General features: G+C 34.8%; 2 protein-coding genes across 3 annotated transcripts in view; both read right to left on the bottom strand.

Annotated features, from left to right (window-relative positions):
• LOC111502276 (uncharacterized) overlaps positions 1 to 18,058 on the bottom strand; it is an 89,785-nt gene that overhangs the window by 7,102 nt on the left and 64,625 nt on the right. For both annotated transcript variants that reach the window (XM_074182411.1, XM_023156305.2), the window contains exons 14-22: positions 5,565 to 5,870; positions 4,746 to 4,907; positions 4,434 to 4,685; positions 4,126 to 4,377; positions 3,887 to 4,067; positions 982 to 1,124; positions 665 to 872; positions 440 to 609; positions 112 to 381 (exon numbers count right to left, since the gene is read on the bottom strand). In XM_074182411.1, coding sequence (XP_074038512.1) covers positions 112 to 381; positions 440 to 609; positions 665 to 872; positions 982 to 1,124; positions 3,887 to 4,067; positions 4,126 to 4,377; positions 4,434 to 4,685; positions 4,746 to 4,907; positions 5,565 to 5,870 — 1,944 coding nt within the window. The remainder of the gene's footprint in view (positions 1 to 111; positions 382 to 439; positions 610 to 664; positions 873 to 981; positions 1,125 to 3,886; positions 4,068 to 4,125; positions 4,378 to 4,433; positions 4,686 to 4,745; positions 4,908 to 5,564; positions 5,871 to 18,058) is intronic.
• LOC111502285 (heparanase) lies at positions 11,548 to 13,472 on the bottom strand. The gene has a single exon (XM_023156319.2). The coding sequence runs from the start codon at positions 13,359 to 13,361 to the stop codon at positions 11,760 to 11,762; it is 1,602 nt and encodes a 533-aa protein (XP_023012087.2). The 5' UTR covers positions 13,362 to 13,472; the 3' UTR covers positions 11,548 to 11,759.

Here is an 18,058-nt window from a genome sequence, read left to right as displayed (position 1 = left end):
GAATAAAAAAAAAAGAGTGAGGAAAATTACTTGACATTATTACAGAAGTTTGTTTTCTCGTCTAATGTTCCGTTTGAAGATTTCAAAATTTGAAAAGAAGGATTTACTTACTGGTTTTCCTGGGGGACCAGTCGGTCCCATTTTTCCTGTAATGCCTTGTTCCCCTGGAGGGCCAATTTCTCCTTGTTTTCCATCATCACCATCTTTTCCTCGATCACCCTTCACTCCAGGTAAACCAGGTTCACCAGGAGGCCCCGGAAAACCAGGTGCACCAGCATCTCCCTTTGGTCCCTCTTGTCCAGGTACACCTCTCGGACCGGAAGATCCTTGAAGACCTGCCTTTCCCTCTTCTCCCTTTTGACCCGGGGGTCCGCGTTCTCCCTAAAAAGTAAGTGGTTTAATAGTTGTCCAATCATGTCAGATTTTTTGGATGTCTTACATTTTTCCCATCGTCTCCAGGTGGACCAGTTGGCCCTGGTGGTCCGTCATCTCCCTTGGGTCCTTGTTTACCTTCAGGGCCTATCAATCCCGGCAATCCCTCAGTTCCTTTGGGGCCTCTTGGTCCTTGTTCGCCTGGGGTACCCATTGGACCAGGAGGACCCTTTTGACCTGAAATTAGAAAATAAACATGAAACTTTATTTCTAAATAGTTTTATGAAATTACCATAATCGCCGATTTCTCCTTTCACGCCGGGTGGTCCAGGCAACCCTTGCGGCCCAGCAGGACCCGATGAACCTGGTAAGCCCTTTGGTCCATCTTCTCCCTTAGCACCATGCCTACCCATTGCACCTGGAGGTCCTCGTTCACCCTGAGGTCCAGCGGGACCTGGCTCACCCCTAAGCCCTTGAAGACCTGGACTTCCTTCTGGTCCCTATGATATATGAGAAGGATTTAACTGTTAATCGGGAATTTTCTCGACTCAAAGTTTAACTACTATAACAATATAACCATATATGATTCAGAAGAAAACAATAACTTACTGCCTCTCCTCGTGATCCTTTGAAGCCCTTTTCCCCCGGGGGACCAATATCACCCTTATCTCCATCCTCTCCAGGTGGTCCTATGGGGCCAGGTGCTCCAGAAAGACCCCTCAAGCCGGGAAGGCCATCTCTACCAGCTATTCCTGAAATTTGACATATTGATCTACTTCAAGGCTCTTTGTGCAAATTATTAAAAACAAAATCGACAGCGAAAAAGTAGGAACTTGAAAAACCTAATGAGGAAACAACGTCACATCTATTTATCATCATATCATCACACTTATATAATAATAATTATACTTTTTATTTTTCATCAGAAATGTAATACAATACAAAACATACAAATAAAATGTTTCAACTTGTTTTATCAAATTTTTAGATTAGGTTAGTAGTTTAGGTTGATGTGACTTTTGCGGAACCTGTAAGGCCAAATGAAAATAACATTATTATTATTAGTATATAAGTTCACCACTCACTGATTTTTTTTCCAAATGTTTATGTAATAAGTCATAGAAAAAGTACTGTATTTTCTACTCTCACGACTTCATTTCACAAGTAATGACCTAAAAGGATTTCGTTCAATTTAAAAAATTCAAAGTAGTTGAAGATTCCTGAAATTTTGTGTAGAGCCATAATTTCTGACCCTGAAAAAGTTTTTTCTTCAACGTTTTGACATATTTTGAATAAAAAGAGAAGAAAGTATTCGCTATATAAGGTACTCTCGAAGGTACTTTAGGTCTCATAAATAGAAGGTGTAATCATAAGAAAGCTTCTGTGGGTGCCCTTTGCCGAGTCAGAAATTACAAATCCAATACCGGATTCCTGGACAAATTCAGAACTGGAGGCTTCTTTGGTGGCCTTGCCTAGTGGCCAAGAAAGTAGCAGATTTGGAGAAAATAAAATGGACCATAAACTCATTCTAATTGTATAAGACGCCAGATGGCATTTATCCAGTAAAGCTATAAAAAGGTCCTGAACCTTCATTTGATGAATTGTTATCCTCAGAGCAAGTTTGACTCTGGGATATATACCAAAGAAGATGAAGACTGATTAGGGCCATCTTCATTCCGAAACTTGAGAAAATCGGACAGGACTTGGTCTTCAAACCAATCAGTCTCATGACCTTAAAGAGACTAGAAAAACTACTTGACAGGCATGGCTACCGCCTAATCCAAAAACTCAGCGGCACTTTGTGGAGTGAATTGCAGTAGGCCTTAAATATTAAAACTAGAAAGACTTTACAAAAAACTCAGTTGAAAGTTTATAATAATAATAATAATAACTTTATTCGTCTTTTCGATCATATACATGATATAAGACATATCATAAATAAAAATATGAAAATTATATAAAACAATAATAACGGTCCAAAGTATAACATAGATCTGACACTTGAAACAGGTACTTAACTATATACATAAATAAAAAATAACACAAACACACATACACACATATATGTATACACATACATAAATATACATTAAGTAAATTTATCTTTAAATAGGATGAAAGAAATGCAGTGAAAGCAATAATCATGATAGCAGTGTATCTCGTTCTGAAAATTATTCTACGCTATAATATCCCTTATTAGTTAATAGCTCCTTTATTTGTTTTTTAAATGGTATAATATGCAAATCTTTAATATCTTGAGGCATAACACTTGCCATTATATGCAAGTGATTCCTTGAATGTCGATGTTTTATGTGTTGGAATAGTTAATAAATGTCTATTTCGTGTTGCATAGTTATGAACTATTGATTCATCTCTCAGATTGGGTACATTATTTTTCACATGTAGCAGAGCTTTATATATATATATATATATATATATATATATAGAAAGTAGGTCTACAGCTATCCCTGGGTGCAATATTAAAGATAGTTCTAATTATTCTTTTTTGAACAATAAAAACACGTTTTGCCCCCACAGAAGAACACCACATTAATACATTTTGAGCCATATGTGAGTACGCCAATGAATAGTTAACAGTCCTGATACCATCTAAACTAAGAACGTCTTTGATCTGTCGTATTGCAAATAACGCTTGATTCAATTTTTTCCAGACATAATCGATATGGGGTTCCCAAGACAAGGTTTTATCTATAAACATACCAAGAAGTTTGGCTGTTTCTGAAAGTTGGATGCTGTTGAGTTTCACTGTTTTCCTTAACACGAAGCTTAAATTTACTGTTTACTTTCGTTCATTTTTAGTTGATTTCTATCACACCAAGAAATCATGTCATCCATGACTGAATTAATGTTGTTTTCTAGCTCCTTCACAGTATTTCCGGAAACTGTTATGGTAGTGTCATCTGCGAATAGGATAATAAAACCTTGTTTTATATACTTCGGAAGATCATTTATATAGATGCAGAAAAGCAGTGGGCCTAAAATGGACCCCTGTGGTGCCCCAAGGATAATATCTTAAATATCAGATACTGCATTATTCACAGTCACTACCATTTTCCTATCTTCCATAAAAGATTTTTATCCATTCCAGAAGGAACCCTCTAATGCCAATGTTATATAACTTACTAACCATTATGTCACTATTTACTGAATCAAACGCCTTAGCCAAGTCAAATAATATTGAAACTACGTACTTCCGCTTATCGATTTCATTGTAAATAAACTCGAATTTTCTAGCAATAGCAGTCTCAACTGATCTAGCTTTTCTAAAACCATGTTGATGATCGGTTAGAATGTTGTATTTTTCGAGAAACACAATAATTCTATTTGCTACTATTTTTTCAATAACTTTAGATAGAATACTCAGTAATGATATTTGGCGATAGTTATCTATATCTTCATCTTCTATGCATATTGTGCTACAAATTTTGTTATATGTGAAATATTACTAATCTGAAATTATTAATAACAATTGGTTCAACTATTCTAGTTTTACCTGGTGAACCAGCTTCACCCCGCTCTCCTTTGGCCCCACCAGGTCCGGGCGGCCCTGTAGGCCCTCTACGGCCTTCAGGCCCTGGTGGGCCATCTTTTCCTGGTTCTCCTTGTTGACCTTTCTCACCAACCACACCGGGAAAGCCCATGGGGCCCATGTCCCCTTTTAAACCCGGCATTCCCTTTCAAACAGAATATATAATTCAATATGTGAAACTTTTGAAAAGTTTTTACACTTACGGGTAAACCATTATTTCCCCTGTCTCCTGGGAACCCAGGTAAGCCTGTTGGTCCCATTGGTCCTGGGGTCCCAGGAGGACCCGGTGGTCCTGGAGAACCTTCTTTGCCCGCCTCTCCTGGAAATCCTGACTCTCCGGGCATTCCGGGGGACCCAGGAGTTCCAGGTTCACCTATTGGCCCAGCTTCCCCTGCAGGTCCTTGAGGTCCAATGACGCCGGGAGCTCCAACAGGACCTGTTTTTCCTGGTTCTCCCTGAACCAAAATTTAAAGATAATATCAAACCCAAAAAATAGGCTTTCGTTTCTTACCGGTGGACCTCTCTCCCCAGGCATACCTGGAGCTCCATCTTTTCCGGCCGGACCTGCAGCACCTGGTAAACCAATGAATCCTTTGGCCCCTTCAAGTCCTGGGGGACCCACTTCCCCTTCAGGACCGGGAGGTCCGGGCTGGCCTGTGTCTCCTTTGGGGCCTTGGAGGCCATCAGAACCACGTCGACCTCTTGCTCCTCTGAATCCTCTTGGTCCCATCTCGCCTCTTTCCCCAGCCAGCCCAGGATGACCCTAAAATATGGAGTGTTATTGAAATTTTATGGAATTTCAGGTTGTTTTCGTTTCTCTCACTCTGTCACCCTTGTCTCCATCGGGACCTGCTCTTCCTGTAGCTCCTTTGTCGCCTTTTTCACCCATCGTTCCAGGATATCCTGCTAAACCCTGCAACCCCTCTTTTCCTTTTTCTCCTGGAGGTCCCATTTGCCCGGTTTCCCCTCTCGGACCGTCAAATCCCTTGACAAATTAGACTGTTAACAGGTTTTTAAGAAAACTAGATATTTCTTCAAATATGAAATAGAGTTAGTTTAATTAATAATAAATTCAATCAAAATGTCGGAGGATATCCTTTCATTTGACACCCACATCACGGGATTCTATATCCAATATGGCGGTACGCCATATTGTATATAGAATAACATATTAGAATAAGAAAAACTAAACATGTTTGCAAAATTTCAGTTAAATGGTGGATAAGTGTTTCGAAATTCAGTGCAAGATTTGACCCGAAGTAACACACAAACATTGCAAGGTGAAAGTCTGTATAAAGTACCCTTCAGATAAATTTTCATTGATAATAGGGACCATTACTGACACATGTTTGGCATAACTTTTAAACCGATCGGTATATTCCTATAAAATACTGAACTTTTTAAGTACTTTCCTGACGGAATCCGAATATGGAAAGCAATATATATTTTATTTCATAAAAAAAAAATCACTACCTTGTATATTTGAGAATATTTCAAAAAGCCTAATGCTCTAATATCTAAAACTCTTTCCAGTTTTTGATAACTTCACTACTTCATCTCACACTCCTAGTGGAAGTACTATGTGACAAACACTGTATTTATTGGGAAATAAACTATTCTCGATTGATTGAAACAATCTCACCTTCGGTCCCTCAGGTCCCTCCAATCCCAGAATTCCCTGTAGTCCTTGGGGTCCAACATCTCCCTTTGCCCCAGGCTCCCCCTTTTCACCTTCTATTCCTCTATCTCCTCTTTCGCCTTTTTCGCCACGCTTTCCTCGTTTTCCTTCATCGCCTTTAATACCTCGAGCTCCCGGAAATCCGATTGAACCTTGCGGTCCCTGTGTTCCTTGCTCTCCTTTCGGGCCCGGAGGCCCAGGATTGCCGTTTGTACCTGGTAGGCCTTCACTGCCTGGAAGACCGGGGATTCCCGGTTTTCCACGAGGACCCTGGAAAATAGAAAGTGTATATTTGAATTCAAAATTATTCTGGAAAGCATGTATGACTATTAGGAACATAGTAAACGCGGAGGGAAAGTGAAGGAGAATTTAGGTTACAAGCTCTGTTGTTTCTATTATACAGGGCTGTTGAAATTCGGGTGTATGCTTGGGAATCTCGGAAACGGTGTGATAGAGGGTAGATTGAGATATGGAAAAGTTTGGGCACTACTGAATGCTACTGAAAAATTGAATCCAGCATTTTCGGTCCTGGGGTTATACGAGGATAACCGAAAATCTTCTTTATTTTCAGTAATATTGAAAATGTGTTGTTTCTTTTTTGAAATTACCAAATCCTGAAAAGTATTCCGGGCATAGTTTTTACAAATCTTCTGCCACTCTACTAGTTGATGCATCAGTTGGTAACATACTGGGTTTGAAACGCCCTGGCTGATGGAAATTATCAGCAGTAACTGAGGGTTACATAGACGACTCCATAAGAAATAAAATAGATACCTACAATTAAAAAATATCAAGCTCCATATAAGTACATAATTATAATTCCTATGCCAACAATCAAATAATTTTTACTCAGTCAGAATTCAATTTAGGCATTGATTCTATTCCTGCGATTAACCTAACAAATTATTCAAATATTTCTATTGAATTGAATGGGGTATATTTTTAGGAGAGGTTTTGGATTTCTACTTCTTCATCTTCACACAATAAAATATGGGAATAAAGATGGAGAAGTAGAAAGATCATAACCTTTCTTTCCAAATATCTATTAACGTTCATATTGATATTCATTTAAATAACGATATCGCAACCCACAAGGGTTTATTGTGGCTCAAACATATTCACACTAGACCAAATAAACCCAGGTAATTAACGAAGCCGATTAGTTTGTATGGTGAGTGGTCTTTCAGGTCAGATGGTAAGAGTACGGAACTGCCATACTCTGAAAATCTGATTTGGTCCCCAGCGGGGCAAGCACAAAGTATGTGCTATGCTGCTTCATCATTTTCCAAACAGCGGCGACATACACAGTCTTCCGACAGTCAGAGTCTCTGTATATGATGATTCAAATGACAGTGACCTGTGAGAAGGCCCGTTAGATAGTTCATAATGGCCAAATATTCACAAGGGTGATTTACAATACTCGCCTACAAATCGTATAAACTTTTCCCATAATTATATTCTTCTTGAATAATACAGTGTGACCCATTTAAAATGGAACCACCCCTGTAGAATGTGCATTTTTCAATCAATCTCAATTTTTTTTTATTGAAATATTGAGCATGAAAAACTGTATCTTGACACTAACTTTCACAATTTTAGTTTCATTTCCAAGGCACTCTATGGTTTTTTTTGTTTGTCAAAAACGGCAAAAGTTTATTAGGCAATTTTTGTTTTCAAATTTGACTACACCACTGGATTCGTAGTCGTTATAAATCAAAACTGTCAAATTTTCATTAAAAAATATTTGTTAACAACGAAGTTACAACTTCAATTTTGGAAAAAAAGTATTTGTTTGTAATTTTTATTCAGATTATAGACATATTTGAGATCTGACAACACTGTCATCACCAAGTAGAACACCAGTGAATTTATACAGTGAAAATCCGAAGTCAACAGCTCAATGCGTTCTACAGTTATAACTCCTGAAAATATGGTAATGTGAGAGATTTGTGGTGCAAGCGTTTTGTAATAAAAATCTGACTACGCCACTGGATTTGTGGATAATATTCCCTTAAAATCATTCATTTGAGTGTAGGTTACGAGAAGTGTATTCTAGAATAACAGAAAATTAAAAATTCATTTTCAAGTTATGCAGTACTTAGTACATTCTTCCGCATAGCCGCTAAAATCAAATTGATTTAAAACATGGAAATCATTTATTCAATAATAAAACAGAGAGCAGGACAAAAATTGTTCCCTGTAAATTCTTCATAACTCAGCTAAAACAATCTTTTAGAGGAGATATCAATAATTTGAGGAAGCTGAACTCATTATGCAAAGGTTTTATAATAAATCAACATTAGGCTGTGATTTTGACAGTTAATCATAAATAAAATAATAGTTGTTAGTTACGTGCATTTAATAATGGCTTTGCAATTATCATTAGAAGAAAGAATTGAAATTGTGAGAATTTCTGGGGACAATTATCATAGTGAAAGAGAAGCAGCTAGGATATTTAATCACAGACATCCAAATCGACTTCCCATTGACAGAAGCACCGTCAGTAAAATTAACAAAACATTTAAAGAAACCGGTGCAGTCAGCAAACATATTTTAAAAAATAATCACCGAAGAAGAAATTTAAACGAAGGTGCTGTTTTAGATTATTTTAGAAACCACCCAAACAGAAGTTTACGAGTCGCCAGTTTGGATTTAAACTTACCGAGAGAGACTATTCGACGATGTCTTAAACAAAACAAAATGAGAGCATTTAAACCTAAATTTCTTCACTCTTTAAAGGCAGGTGATGAAGTGAAACGTATGGAATTTTGTTTGTGGGCACAAGGCGAGTACCTGAACACAAGAAATTTTTTAAACTGCATAATGTTCAGTGATGAAGTTTCTTTCAGCACCAATGGGGTAGTTTCATCGCAAAATGCTCGGTATTGGGCTACGGAAAATCCGCACTGGATCATAAATTGTAAAAGTCAATATTCCGAAAAAGTTAACGTTTGGTGTGGTATATTACAAAATAGAATAATAGGTCCATATTTTTTTGATGGAAACATAAACGGGCAAAATTTTTTGGAATTTCTAAATAACCAATTATCGGACGAAATAGATGAAATGGCTCTTGCGGAACAAGTAAATTTATATTTTCAGCTCGACGGCTGTTCCGTGCACAATTCGAGGATTGTTAAAGAGTGGCTAAATAACCAGTTTCCAAATCATTGGATAGGACGAGGTAGTGACTTAATTGAATGGCCACCTAGATCGCCTGATCTAACAATATTAGACTTTTTTCTGTGGGGTATTCTGACACAAAAAGTATACAGAACAAGACCAACGAATCGAGCTGAACTCATGCAAAGGATACGACAAGCTTGTGCCGAAATTACAGTTCAACAAATAAGAAATAGTGTAAACAATATTCGGAAGAGATACGATAAATGTATTGAACTTAATGGAGGTTTGGTAGAAGCCACAATAATTTGAATGTTTAGTTTTAAATCAATGTTTATTTTAGTATCAGTTTTTTCTTAATGGCAATTAATTGTTGAATAAATACTTTGAAACTTGTTTGTATACATTTTGTTTTCATCAGCTATAGAAGAACCTAGAGTAAGTTCAGAATCTCATAAAATGTGATTTTCCAGGTGCGCTGTTACAAAAGTACTATTATTTATTATTGGGAAACTTCCAAAAAGCTTACAAGTATGACCATTAATACTTCAAGATTCTATCAAGATTTGGTAAAAGCGCAATTGGGAGATCCCATGACATGAGATTCTGAACTTGGTCTACTACTGCGTAACTTGAAAATGAACTTTTAATTTTCTGTTATTCAATTATTCAATTTTTATTTTAATTTTCACTTCTCGTAACCTACACTCAAATGAATGATTTTAAGGGAATATTATCCACAAATCCAGTGGCGTAGTCAGATTTTTATTACAAAACGATTGCACCACAAATCTCTCACATTACCATATTTTCAGGAGTTATAACTGTAGAACGCATTGAGCTGTTGACTTCGGATTTTCACTGTACAAATTCACTGGTGTTCTACTTGGTGATGACAGTGTTGTCAGATCTCAAATATGTCTATAATCTGAATAAAAATTACAAACAAATACTTTGTTTCCAAAATTGAAGTTGTTGTAACTTCGTTGTTAACAAATATTTTTTAATGAAAATTTGACAGTTTTGATTTATAACGACTACGAATCCAGTGGTGTAGTCAAATTTGAAAACAAAAATTGCCTAATAAACTTCTGCCGTTTTTGACAAACAAAAAAAACCGTAGAGTGCCTTGGAAATGAAACTAAAATTGTGAAAGTTAGTGTCAAGATACAGTTTTTCATGCCTAATATTTCAATAAAAAAAAAATTGAGATTGATTGAAAAATGCACATTCTACAGGGGTGGTTCCATTTTAAATGGGTCACACTGTATATTATTATTCATTTCAATATTTGCTTATCACTTCCCGAGTCATTGCAGTTATTGGAACTGCCACGAATAGCTACTGATATAATTTCTAAAGAAACAAACATCCCAGTTATGTGACAAAGCTATACTAGAAATTTCATCCATTCTACCAGTTTCCAATTAGTTTATCCAAAGAATTGTAAGTTATGTCGATTAAGGTAATAAGAGAGAGAATCAGGGGAGAATCAGAAACCGTAAGACACAAAGTTATTTCTATAAAAAAAAGTTGTCCATTGTAGAGCTTGTTTGAGTGACATTTCAAAATTCAGGAAATTTCGATTACGTGTGTGATTAGTTTATAATCGGTGATTCTTTTTTCCGGTCAGAATAAAACAGTAACATGGTTGATTGTTTTTCTGAGACGAAGTGTCTGAATAAAATATGTAAATGTCATCTCTTACAGTTTGAAAAGTGGCAATTAGAAAGTGTTTTATGTTTGTTAAAATCGTCTTGAATAACGCCAGAAAAAAATTAAAATGAAATTGGCCTTTTTTTTTAATTAACACGCTTTTATTAGCTTCACCTGTATGTATGTTTGTAACTCCAGAATTATCGACATTATTGCTTGATCTATTCGCGAGCAGATGGCGCTGTACGTAACCTCCTTGATATAATTCGAACTCACTTTACATGTATTTTTTCATTTGAAAAAAGTATATTTTAATCAACACGCTTTTATTAGCTTCACCTGTATGTATGTTTGTAACTCTCCATTTCATTTCATATTTATTCCCGTTTGAATGCTCGGGATTTGTATTTGACCGAATTAAAAAAGTATATTTTTTTTAACACGCGCGCCTGCTACCTTATTTGTAACCCTCTTTTGCGCGCCTCTCCGGAATCGGAAAATATCGATGGTCATTTTTTTAAACAATATACTTTTTAAACTGATTGATCCCAAAGTTTAGATAAAATATAGTTTGAAAAGTTTAAAAACGCACTTTTAAAGAATATGGAATTAAAAATATTTATTTAATAAGCTTAAAACAAAAACGAACGAAAAATACTAGTATTATTGTGAAGAAAGCGTGGGCGCTTTGTGCCATATTTTTTGTATCAGTCGTCGCTTTTTTCACAATAATACTAGTATTTTTCGTTCGTTATTGTTTTAAGTTTATTAAAAAAATATTTTTAACTTTTTAGTTCAATGTTCTTTAAAAGCATGTCTTTTAGTTTTTTTTAACTATATTTATTTTTCTAATATCTCCAGAACTAATCGGAATCCTCTAAATCTCAAAACATTTGAATGAGCTTTAAAATGGGCAACTTTTTCCTGATTCAGCCGACTTTTATATCTCACGTTTGCTATTTTGACCTGCTAGCCCGCTTTATCTTGGACAGGTAGTATATCGATGACTACACTCAACAAATATTTCACTTGAATTATTTGAAATGTGAATGTCACTTTGAAATGTCAATGTCACTTTTTTGATTGGCAATGGTATTACATGGAAAAAAGACAAAAAAATATTTACTTCTTATCAAAAGACAAACAAAAATATATGGAATAAAGCATCTTTTGTGAGAGAATTAATTTATTTTGATGTATAGTCACACATATCTATGGGTACTTCAGCCTGTTATTTAAAAACATTCTTAATCTTTTAAAGAATAACAAAGGCTGTCCATTATTTCAATTATATATTTTGATATAATATGATTTAACATGACTCCATACATTTTAAAAATAAATAAAAGTATATACAATCTACAAAGAAACTACAATTTCTTACAAACATGCCATAACATTAGTATTTGGTATCACCCAAAATGCAATAGATTGTGGAGACATTGTAACAAAGGGAGTCAGTCTCTTTAAAACTGGCACAAAGATAGGCAAAGTATTATTTGGCAACATCTTCAGTGGCTTGCCATTCAGAAGAACTGACTTGGACTGTAGGGCTTCAGATGTTAGTTCAAAACTATAAACTTCTGAAGGTGCTTCAAAATGATCAGAAAGAAGCCCATTTATTCTGATTTTTGCTACATTGTCAACTAGATTCATTCCCATAATTGTTATGGAATTATTTCGTCTTTCAAATAAAGCCCTTTTTGTACAATATACATATAGTCTAACATATGGTGAGGTAATTGTATGATATGGTACAACTACTTCTCCAATTAATTTCTTGTGAAGTACACTAAGCCACCAATCAGGATTCGGGTCATAATTATTATCTAAAAGTGCATAGTTTCCATGAAAAATGGACTGCCTCATTACTACTCTCACACCCATCTTTGCAGCTAATCCAAGTTTGTCTGCCCATATGAAAGACCCAATGAATGAATCTGATAAGTTTGGTGCACCGCCACCATAGGCAGACGAAGTCTCTCCTAAGTAAACGTCTGCTTTTCGGTTGGGTGAAGACTTCACAATTTCCTTTACATCTTTTATTTGGTGTTTCAAATAATCAAAAATCTTCGGATTCAGAAAGTCTTGTGCTTGAGCTGTACGACCATTGATATAATACTGATGCCACGTTATTGCATTAATGGTATTAACTGAATTTTGTAAAAACTCCTCCAAGTACAGTTCACTCTCTTTGTGATTTTTTTGAGGTCGAGTTACATCTGGTCCAATCAACAATGAATTTTTGTAGAATGGATATTTGTTCAAGATCTTTCTAAGCAATGCAAAGTCTCGGGCCATTTGTGTTGCATTCACTACTTCATTGAATTTATGTTCAAATGAGTTTGGCTCATTCCCAAGTTCCCAGTTGACTTTTAGTTTATGGTAATTTGAAAATTCAATCAGATTTCTAGCATTTCGATAATCCCATGAACCATTCCTAAACCTGATTAAAGAGTTTAGGTCAAAAAATATTTCTAAACCAGCATTTTCTGCTAATTTTGTAAGTTGTAACCACTGCAAATCAGTCATGGTATAGTTTGGAATGTTGTAATTGTTGAGACCCTCATCATACATTGTTTCATAGAAGTTTTGAACATTTTCATTTATTTGGTCACTAGTTGAGAAGTATAACTTATCGGCTAAGGTTCCTCCTACTCTAAGATATCCAGGGGATAAGTACTGCATCATTCTTATCAGCTTCATATTAGTTGTATTGAAGTTCTTAAAACCCATAGCGATTACAAAACTATCCAGTGTCACACTGAGGAATTTCGAACTAGTTCTGAAATGAGCCCTTTTCTTGCTTTCTATGAATATTTCTTGAATTGGGGTCGATGATTTCTTAGGTATTATAGAAGTAAATATAATGTACATTGATAATATGGTTAAAACTAATGAAATACAAATGACGATACATATTTTAGCTGGTGATGCGAAGGTATGATATTTTAAAAACTTTTCTTCTAGTCGGTGAACCATTTTTTATGTTTGGTATTGTTACAATTCCAAGACTTTACCTAAATTTCCGGCCTAAATAAAATTTTCAATGTTTAAACTTTTTTCCAATGTTGCCACTTGCCACTATGTGTATTCAAATTTCATATTTTGTTGGCTATATTAAGGCCCATCGATTGGATACATCGAAAGGTTAGCCAAGTGTTAAATAAAAGTAAATGAAATACTCAGGGTAGCAGCATTGCAGCATTGCGCCCTCGGACGAAGCTTCTATTCACTATGAACAGGAGGAGTCTGCAAAATGCGCTCGAATGAGAAGCAACGGTCATAGAAAGGGCCATCAAGATCAACAATAATATTATTGTAAAATCGTTTGAAATCTAAATATGCTGCCAAACTTTAAATCGCTGACTTTCATTGGAATTGTTTTGCAAATTATTTCAAACAGAAATAAATAGTAATATTCTGTTTGGTATACTCGTTTTAATAAATAAACATATTTTTTGTGTTTACTCAATTATTAAATATTTATTAATCCATATATAAAATTTTTGGGATCCACAATTTATTTAAATTGTCTCTAACGATATAAGAACATAGGCTTTCACAACCAGAGCCATCATTGAAGAGAAAACGCGGGCTGGTAGGGCGTAGTTAATTGCTACTGGACAGACATCGTCAGTGGTATATGCATTGACTGCAAGGAAAAGAAGGTTATACCTCGGAAGTCTGTGCAACGACTGAGTTAAATGAATTGTCATAGTACAAATAATTGATACACCAGTCGTGGGATTCATTAAGTCTTATCCTCGAGCAGTACGGTCGTTGACATACTACCACAGTACCTATGCTTCAGAACTATTTACAGGAACGTTCTAGCGACTTGGCGTTCAACAGATCCAAATAGTTCGAGTTGAATGATGATTTGATGAATACAGAGTTTCGATACGGCAATTGACTCTCCGTAACTTTTGAAATGAAGTATTCTTTGGCAAAGTGGTGCTGCATCCATTTGGACTTATATTCTATATCACTAATCTTTCTGTTGGGAAACTCCCTATCATCAACATATTCAATGATAATTCTTGAATTATGAGGAAACACCATCTTATCGTCATCAAATTGCTTGATGATTCAGTGCAATGATCTATTTCATTTTGATGAAATTCACAATTTCCAGAAAGGTTGATTGCGTCACAGGATCAATTTTGAATTTAATCAAATAAATCATTGGATTCATAAATGAATGGGTGAATATTTTTGTTTGATTATATACTACTGAAATATTATTGTCCTCGAACATAGTAAAACCAATAATGATTGAGAGTAGAAGTAAGCCCAGTTGACAGCAAATCGGGGGCGTGCTTATTAATTTTTGAGAGGGTTAAGAATGAAAGAAAAATTCTTAGTACAATTAGTTAAAATATTCATACACATTTTTTATTTATTTCATTAAAACTTTGCAATATCGTAATTTACCTAATCGTTGTAGTCATTAGGTGAATTATGTAGTCGTTATGAAAACAGAAACTAACTCAATACAGTACTAGTTCACAGAGTGTCAAAACAAATGAAAGATGGTTCATTTATATATATATATATATATATATATATATATATATATATATATATATATATAGATATATATATATATATATATATATATATATATATATATATATATATATATATATATATATATATATATATATATATATATATATCTATTGTGTAACTTAAACTAGAAAACTAGAAAATACAAATTACAAATTTTTGATAATAGAATATAATATAAATGTAAATGTACAAATTTTCGTCTAATCTTCAACCTCAGATTCAACACTGTTGCTACCGCTATCATCAAAGTGAATTATGATTGGTTCAATATTGTGTTCAATACGGTTGTCTACGTCCCACATTTTTTGCTCCTCTTTTAAAACATGCTGCATGCATTTCTTCCAGTCTTCTGCAGAAACAGTTCGAATAGCTTCTTGTAGGTGATGTTGCACGTCCACTAATTTAAATGTTCTGTTTTCTCGTGCCACATATCCTTTTACTTGCGCCTAGATTAATTCTATTGGGTTTAATTCGCAGTGGTATGGTGGTAACCTTAAAACTGTAAGTCCACGACTTAACGCCATTTCATCCACTGCGAATTTTTTATATTTGTCTGTATGTAATTTTGTTAGCTGAAGTAGTTCTGCCTTTAAACTATCTTTGTTATATTGGATGTTCTTATTAATTAACCATTCTTGAATTGCTGCTTTTTTCCATGATTGTTTCGGTAATGGTTCTAAATGTCGACTATGGTATGGGGCATTGTCCATGACGATGACAGACCCGGGTTCCACAAGTTGAATGATGCCTTCAAACCATTTTTCAAACACCTCCGCATTCATCTCTTCATGATAGTCGCCTGTTTTCTTAGATTTAAATATTAATTCACCATTTGGTAAAAATCCACTGTCGCTTCCTATATGCGTAACTATCAGACGACTACCTTTTCCAGATGGTTGTTTTAACCCAACTGACAAACCTTCAATAAAGGCTTGTCGTGCACTTGTTATATTACCATCCTGCCATACTTTTTTGACCGTATGTCCTTGGTTAACCCATGTCTCGTCCATGAAGTACAATTTTTTTTTTGAGCTTCCGAAATTCGTCAATTTTTCTTAGATAGTTTCTTCTCCATGCTATTATTTCTTGACGTTCACGTAAATTTCATTTCGTGTACAAGTTTCCTAAAAGTTTCTTTACCCATTTTTGGGACCAATTCATGATCGCTAAGTGCCTCCAGAACTGTTTGTAGTGTGGGCAGCTCATTTCTGAAAAAAAACTATGAATAGTTCTGCGTATACTGGTTTTGGCTTCTTCATCAACTGTGATTTTTTTTCGTCCGCTACTAGTTTTTGGCGTTTGTACGTCCCCATGAATTTCTGCTTCTCTTAGTATTTTGTAAATCGATGATTTTGGTACACCGGTATAATCAGAGCACATATCAACTAATTTATCTTTTGTAATTGTAGAACTTAATGATGTAGAAATGCCCGGTTGGTTATTCGGAGGTACACACGTAGAATTACAGCACATATGCACAAAGTCATCTTTTGGTGGCTGATGATCTCTTCAAGACAGTGAAATACTCGCAGTACAATTTGTTTTTCTCTTACTGACCGAGACTCCGAACGTTTTACCTTTTTCGACGTGGAAGGCCCGACCATGTCTCCCATTTTTTGAGTAGTTTGAGAACGGTGTAGAAATATAATTATGTAACGCTTAAACACTTATTAGCACTATTATTTTCACCAATTGTTATCACAACACGTCGATTGCTGACTAACTTAACTGTAAAACGTACAATTCACGCTGTATAATTCACAAACCAATGATACGCTCATGGCTGCAAGTACATTAGTGAGGACTGCAACGATGAGATGGAAGTTACGGTAAAGTGACAAAGACAGAAATATCGTTGCGTACAGCGTTGCCACTAGTTGTAATAAATATCTAACACTATACAGAAAATAATGAATTTTAACTGATCAGTAATCAGGAAATGTATAAGTATTACTCATTACAAGCTCATTACTGATTTTTGTCATAAATAATACCTTTTAATCGTACTAGTATTGTGTATTATCTATAATTTGCCACAACCTTCACTACTGCTTACTATATTTTGATTCTGCTATAAACTGGTAACGTAAAATTTAGATATGACAACGCACTTTACTCTCAATCATTATTGGTTTTACTATAGTTCGATTATTTTGCTAGTGTTTATCGACCATAAGCCAAAGATCGTCCAAGCACAAAACCACAGAACTCATCTTTGTCGTAGCATATAATTATGAGTTCTGCATGCCTCTGAAAATCTAACCTTGGAGCATGTCAAGGAGCATGCGCATATACAAACGGTTCGAAATGAATGTATTACTAAGTACACCATATCATTCGGAATAATTTTTTGTTGGACACTCAATATATTTTGAGTTCGGAAAATTTGAATTGAGGATGGTGAAGTTATATGATTATTTCAAGGTTGCCTATGTCAAGTCCTAAAAATTTTATGATCTCTCTTATTGTCCCATATAAACAATAATTTTGTAGAAACTATAATAACTTCACCATCGAAAGCAATGTTTGAGTTTTATGGTTCTTTCCAGGTTTCCTATATCAAATCTGAAAAATTCTATAAGCACTCTTCATTTCTTATATATATGAACAACGATAATTCAATTTTAAATTGTTCACAATCCAGAAATATTACCTTTGGCTGAAATTATCTAGGTCTAGTGGCGGCTCTAGGAAAATAAAATGTTCATACCTACTACAAATAATACATAAACATTCTTGATAATTCAACATTTTTTTTTCATTTCAATCATGTTTTGTTTTATTTGGGTGACACAACTAGAAATACAAATCAATTCAAAGAACTATGATTATTAAGAAAAAAGAAAAGAAGAAAAAAAAACATTAATTCTAAACTTTTATTATTATTGTAATGATAATTATTATTATGTATTCTACTTTGCAATAAATCAATATCGAATTTTTATATGGTATCAAAATACTGCAGAAAGTAAATCACAATAAGTAAACTAGAAAAATTCATTGAAGAAAATACACTTGAGCTATCTTTTCAACATATATAAACGGTATAAAATAAAATATCTACTGACATCTGTCTAGTGGAGTTTGAAACTCCAACATGAAAG

The sequence above is a fragment of the Leptinotarsa decemlineata genome, unplaced genomic scaffold (genome assembly GCF_025532065.1).
Source record: "Leptinotarsa decemlineata unplaced genomic scaffold, Ldec_3_MD MMD2_tig00026328_RagTag_RagTag, whole genome shotgun sequence".
In the NCBI taxonomy this organism is placed as follows: Eukaryota; Metazoa; Arthropoda; class Insecta; order Coleoptera; family Chrysomelidae; genus Leptinotarsa; species Leptinotarsa decemlineata.
The sequence above is the reverse complement of the archived record's forward strand: the minus strand, read 5'-3'. Positions and strand labels throughout refer to the sequence as shown.

Excerpts from the sequence above, each read along its gene's own strand:
- LOC111502285 (XM_023156319.2), bottom strand. The coding sequence starts at position 13,361 with ATGGTTCACCGACTAGAAGAAAAGTTTTTAAAATATCATACCTTCGCA.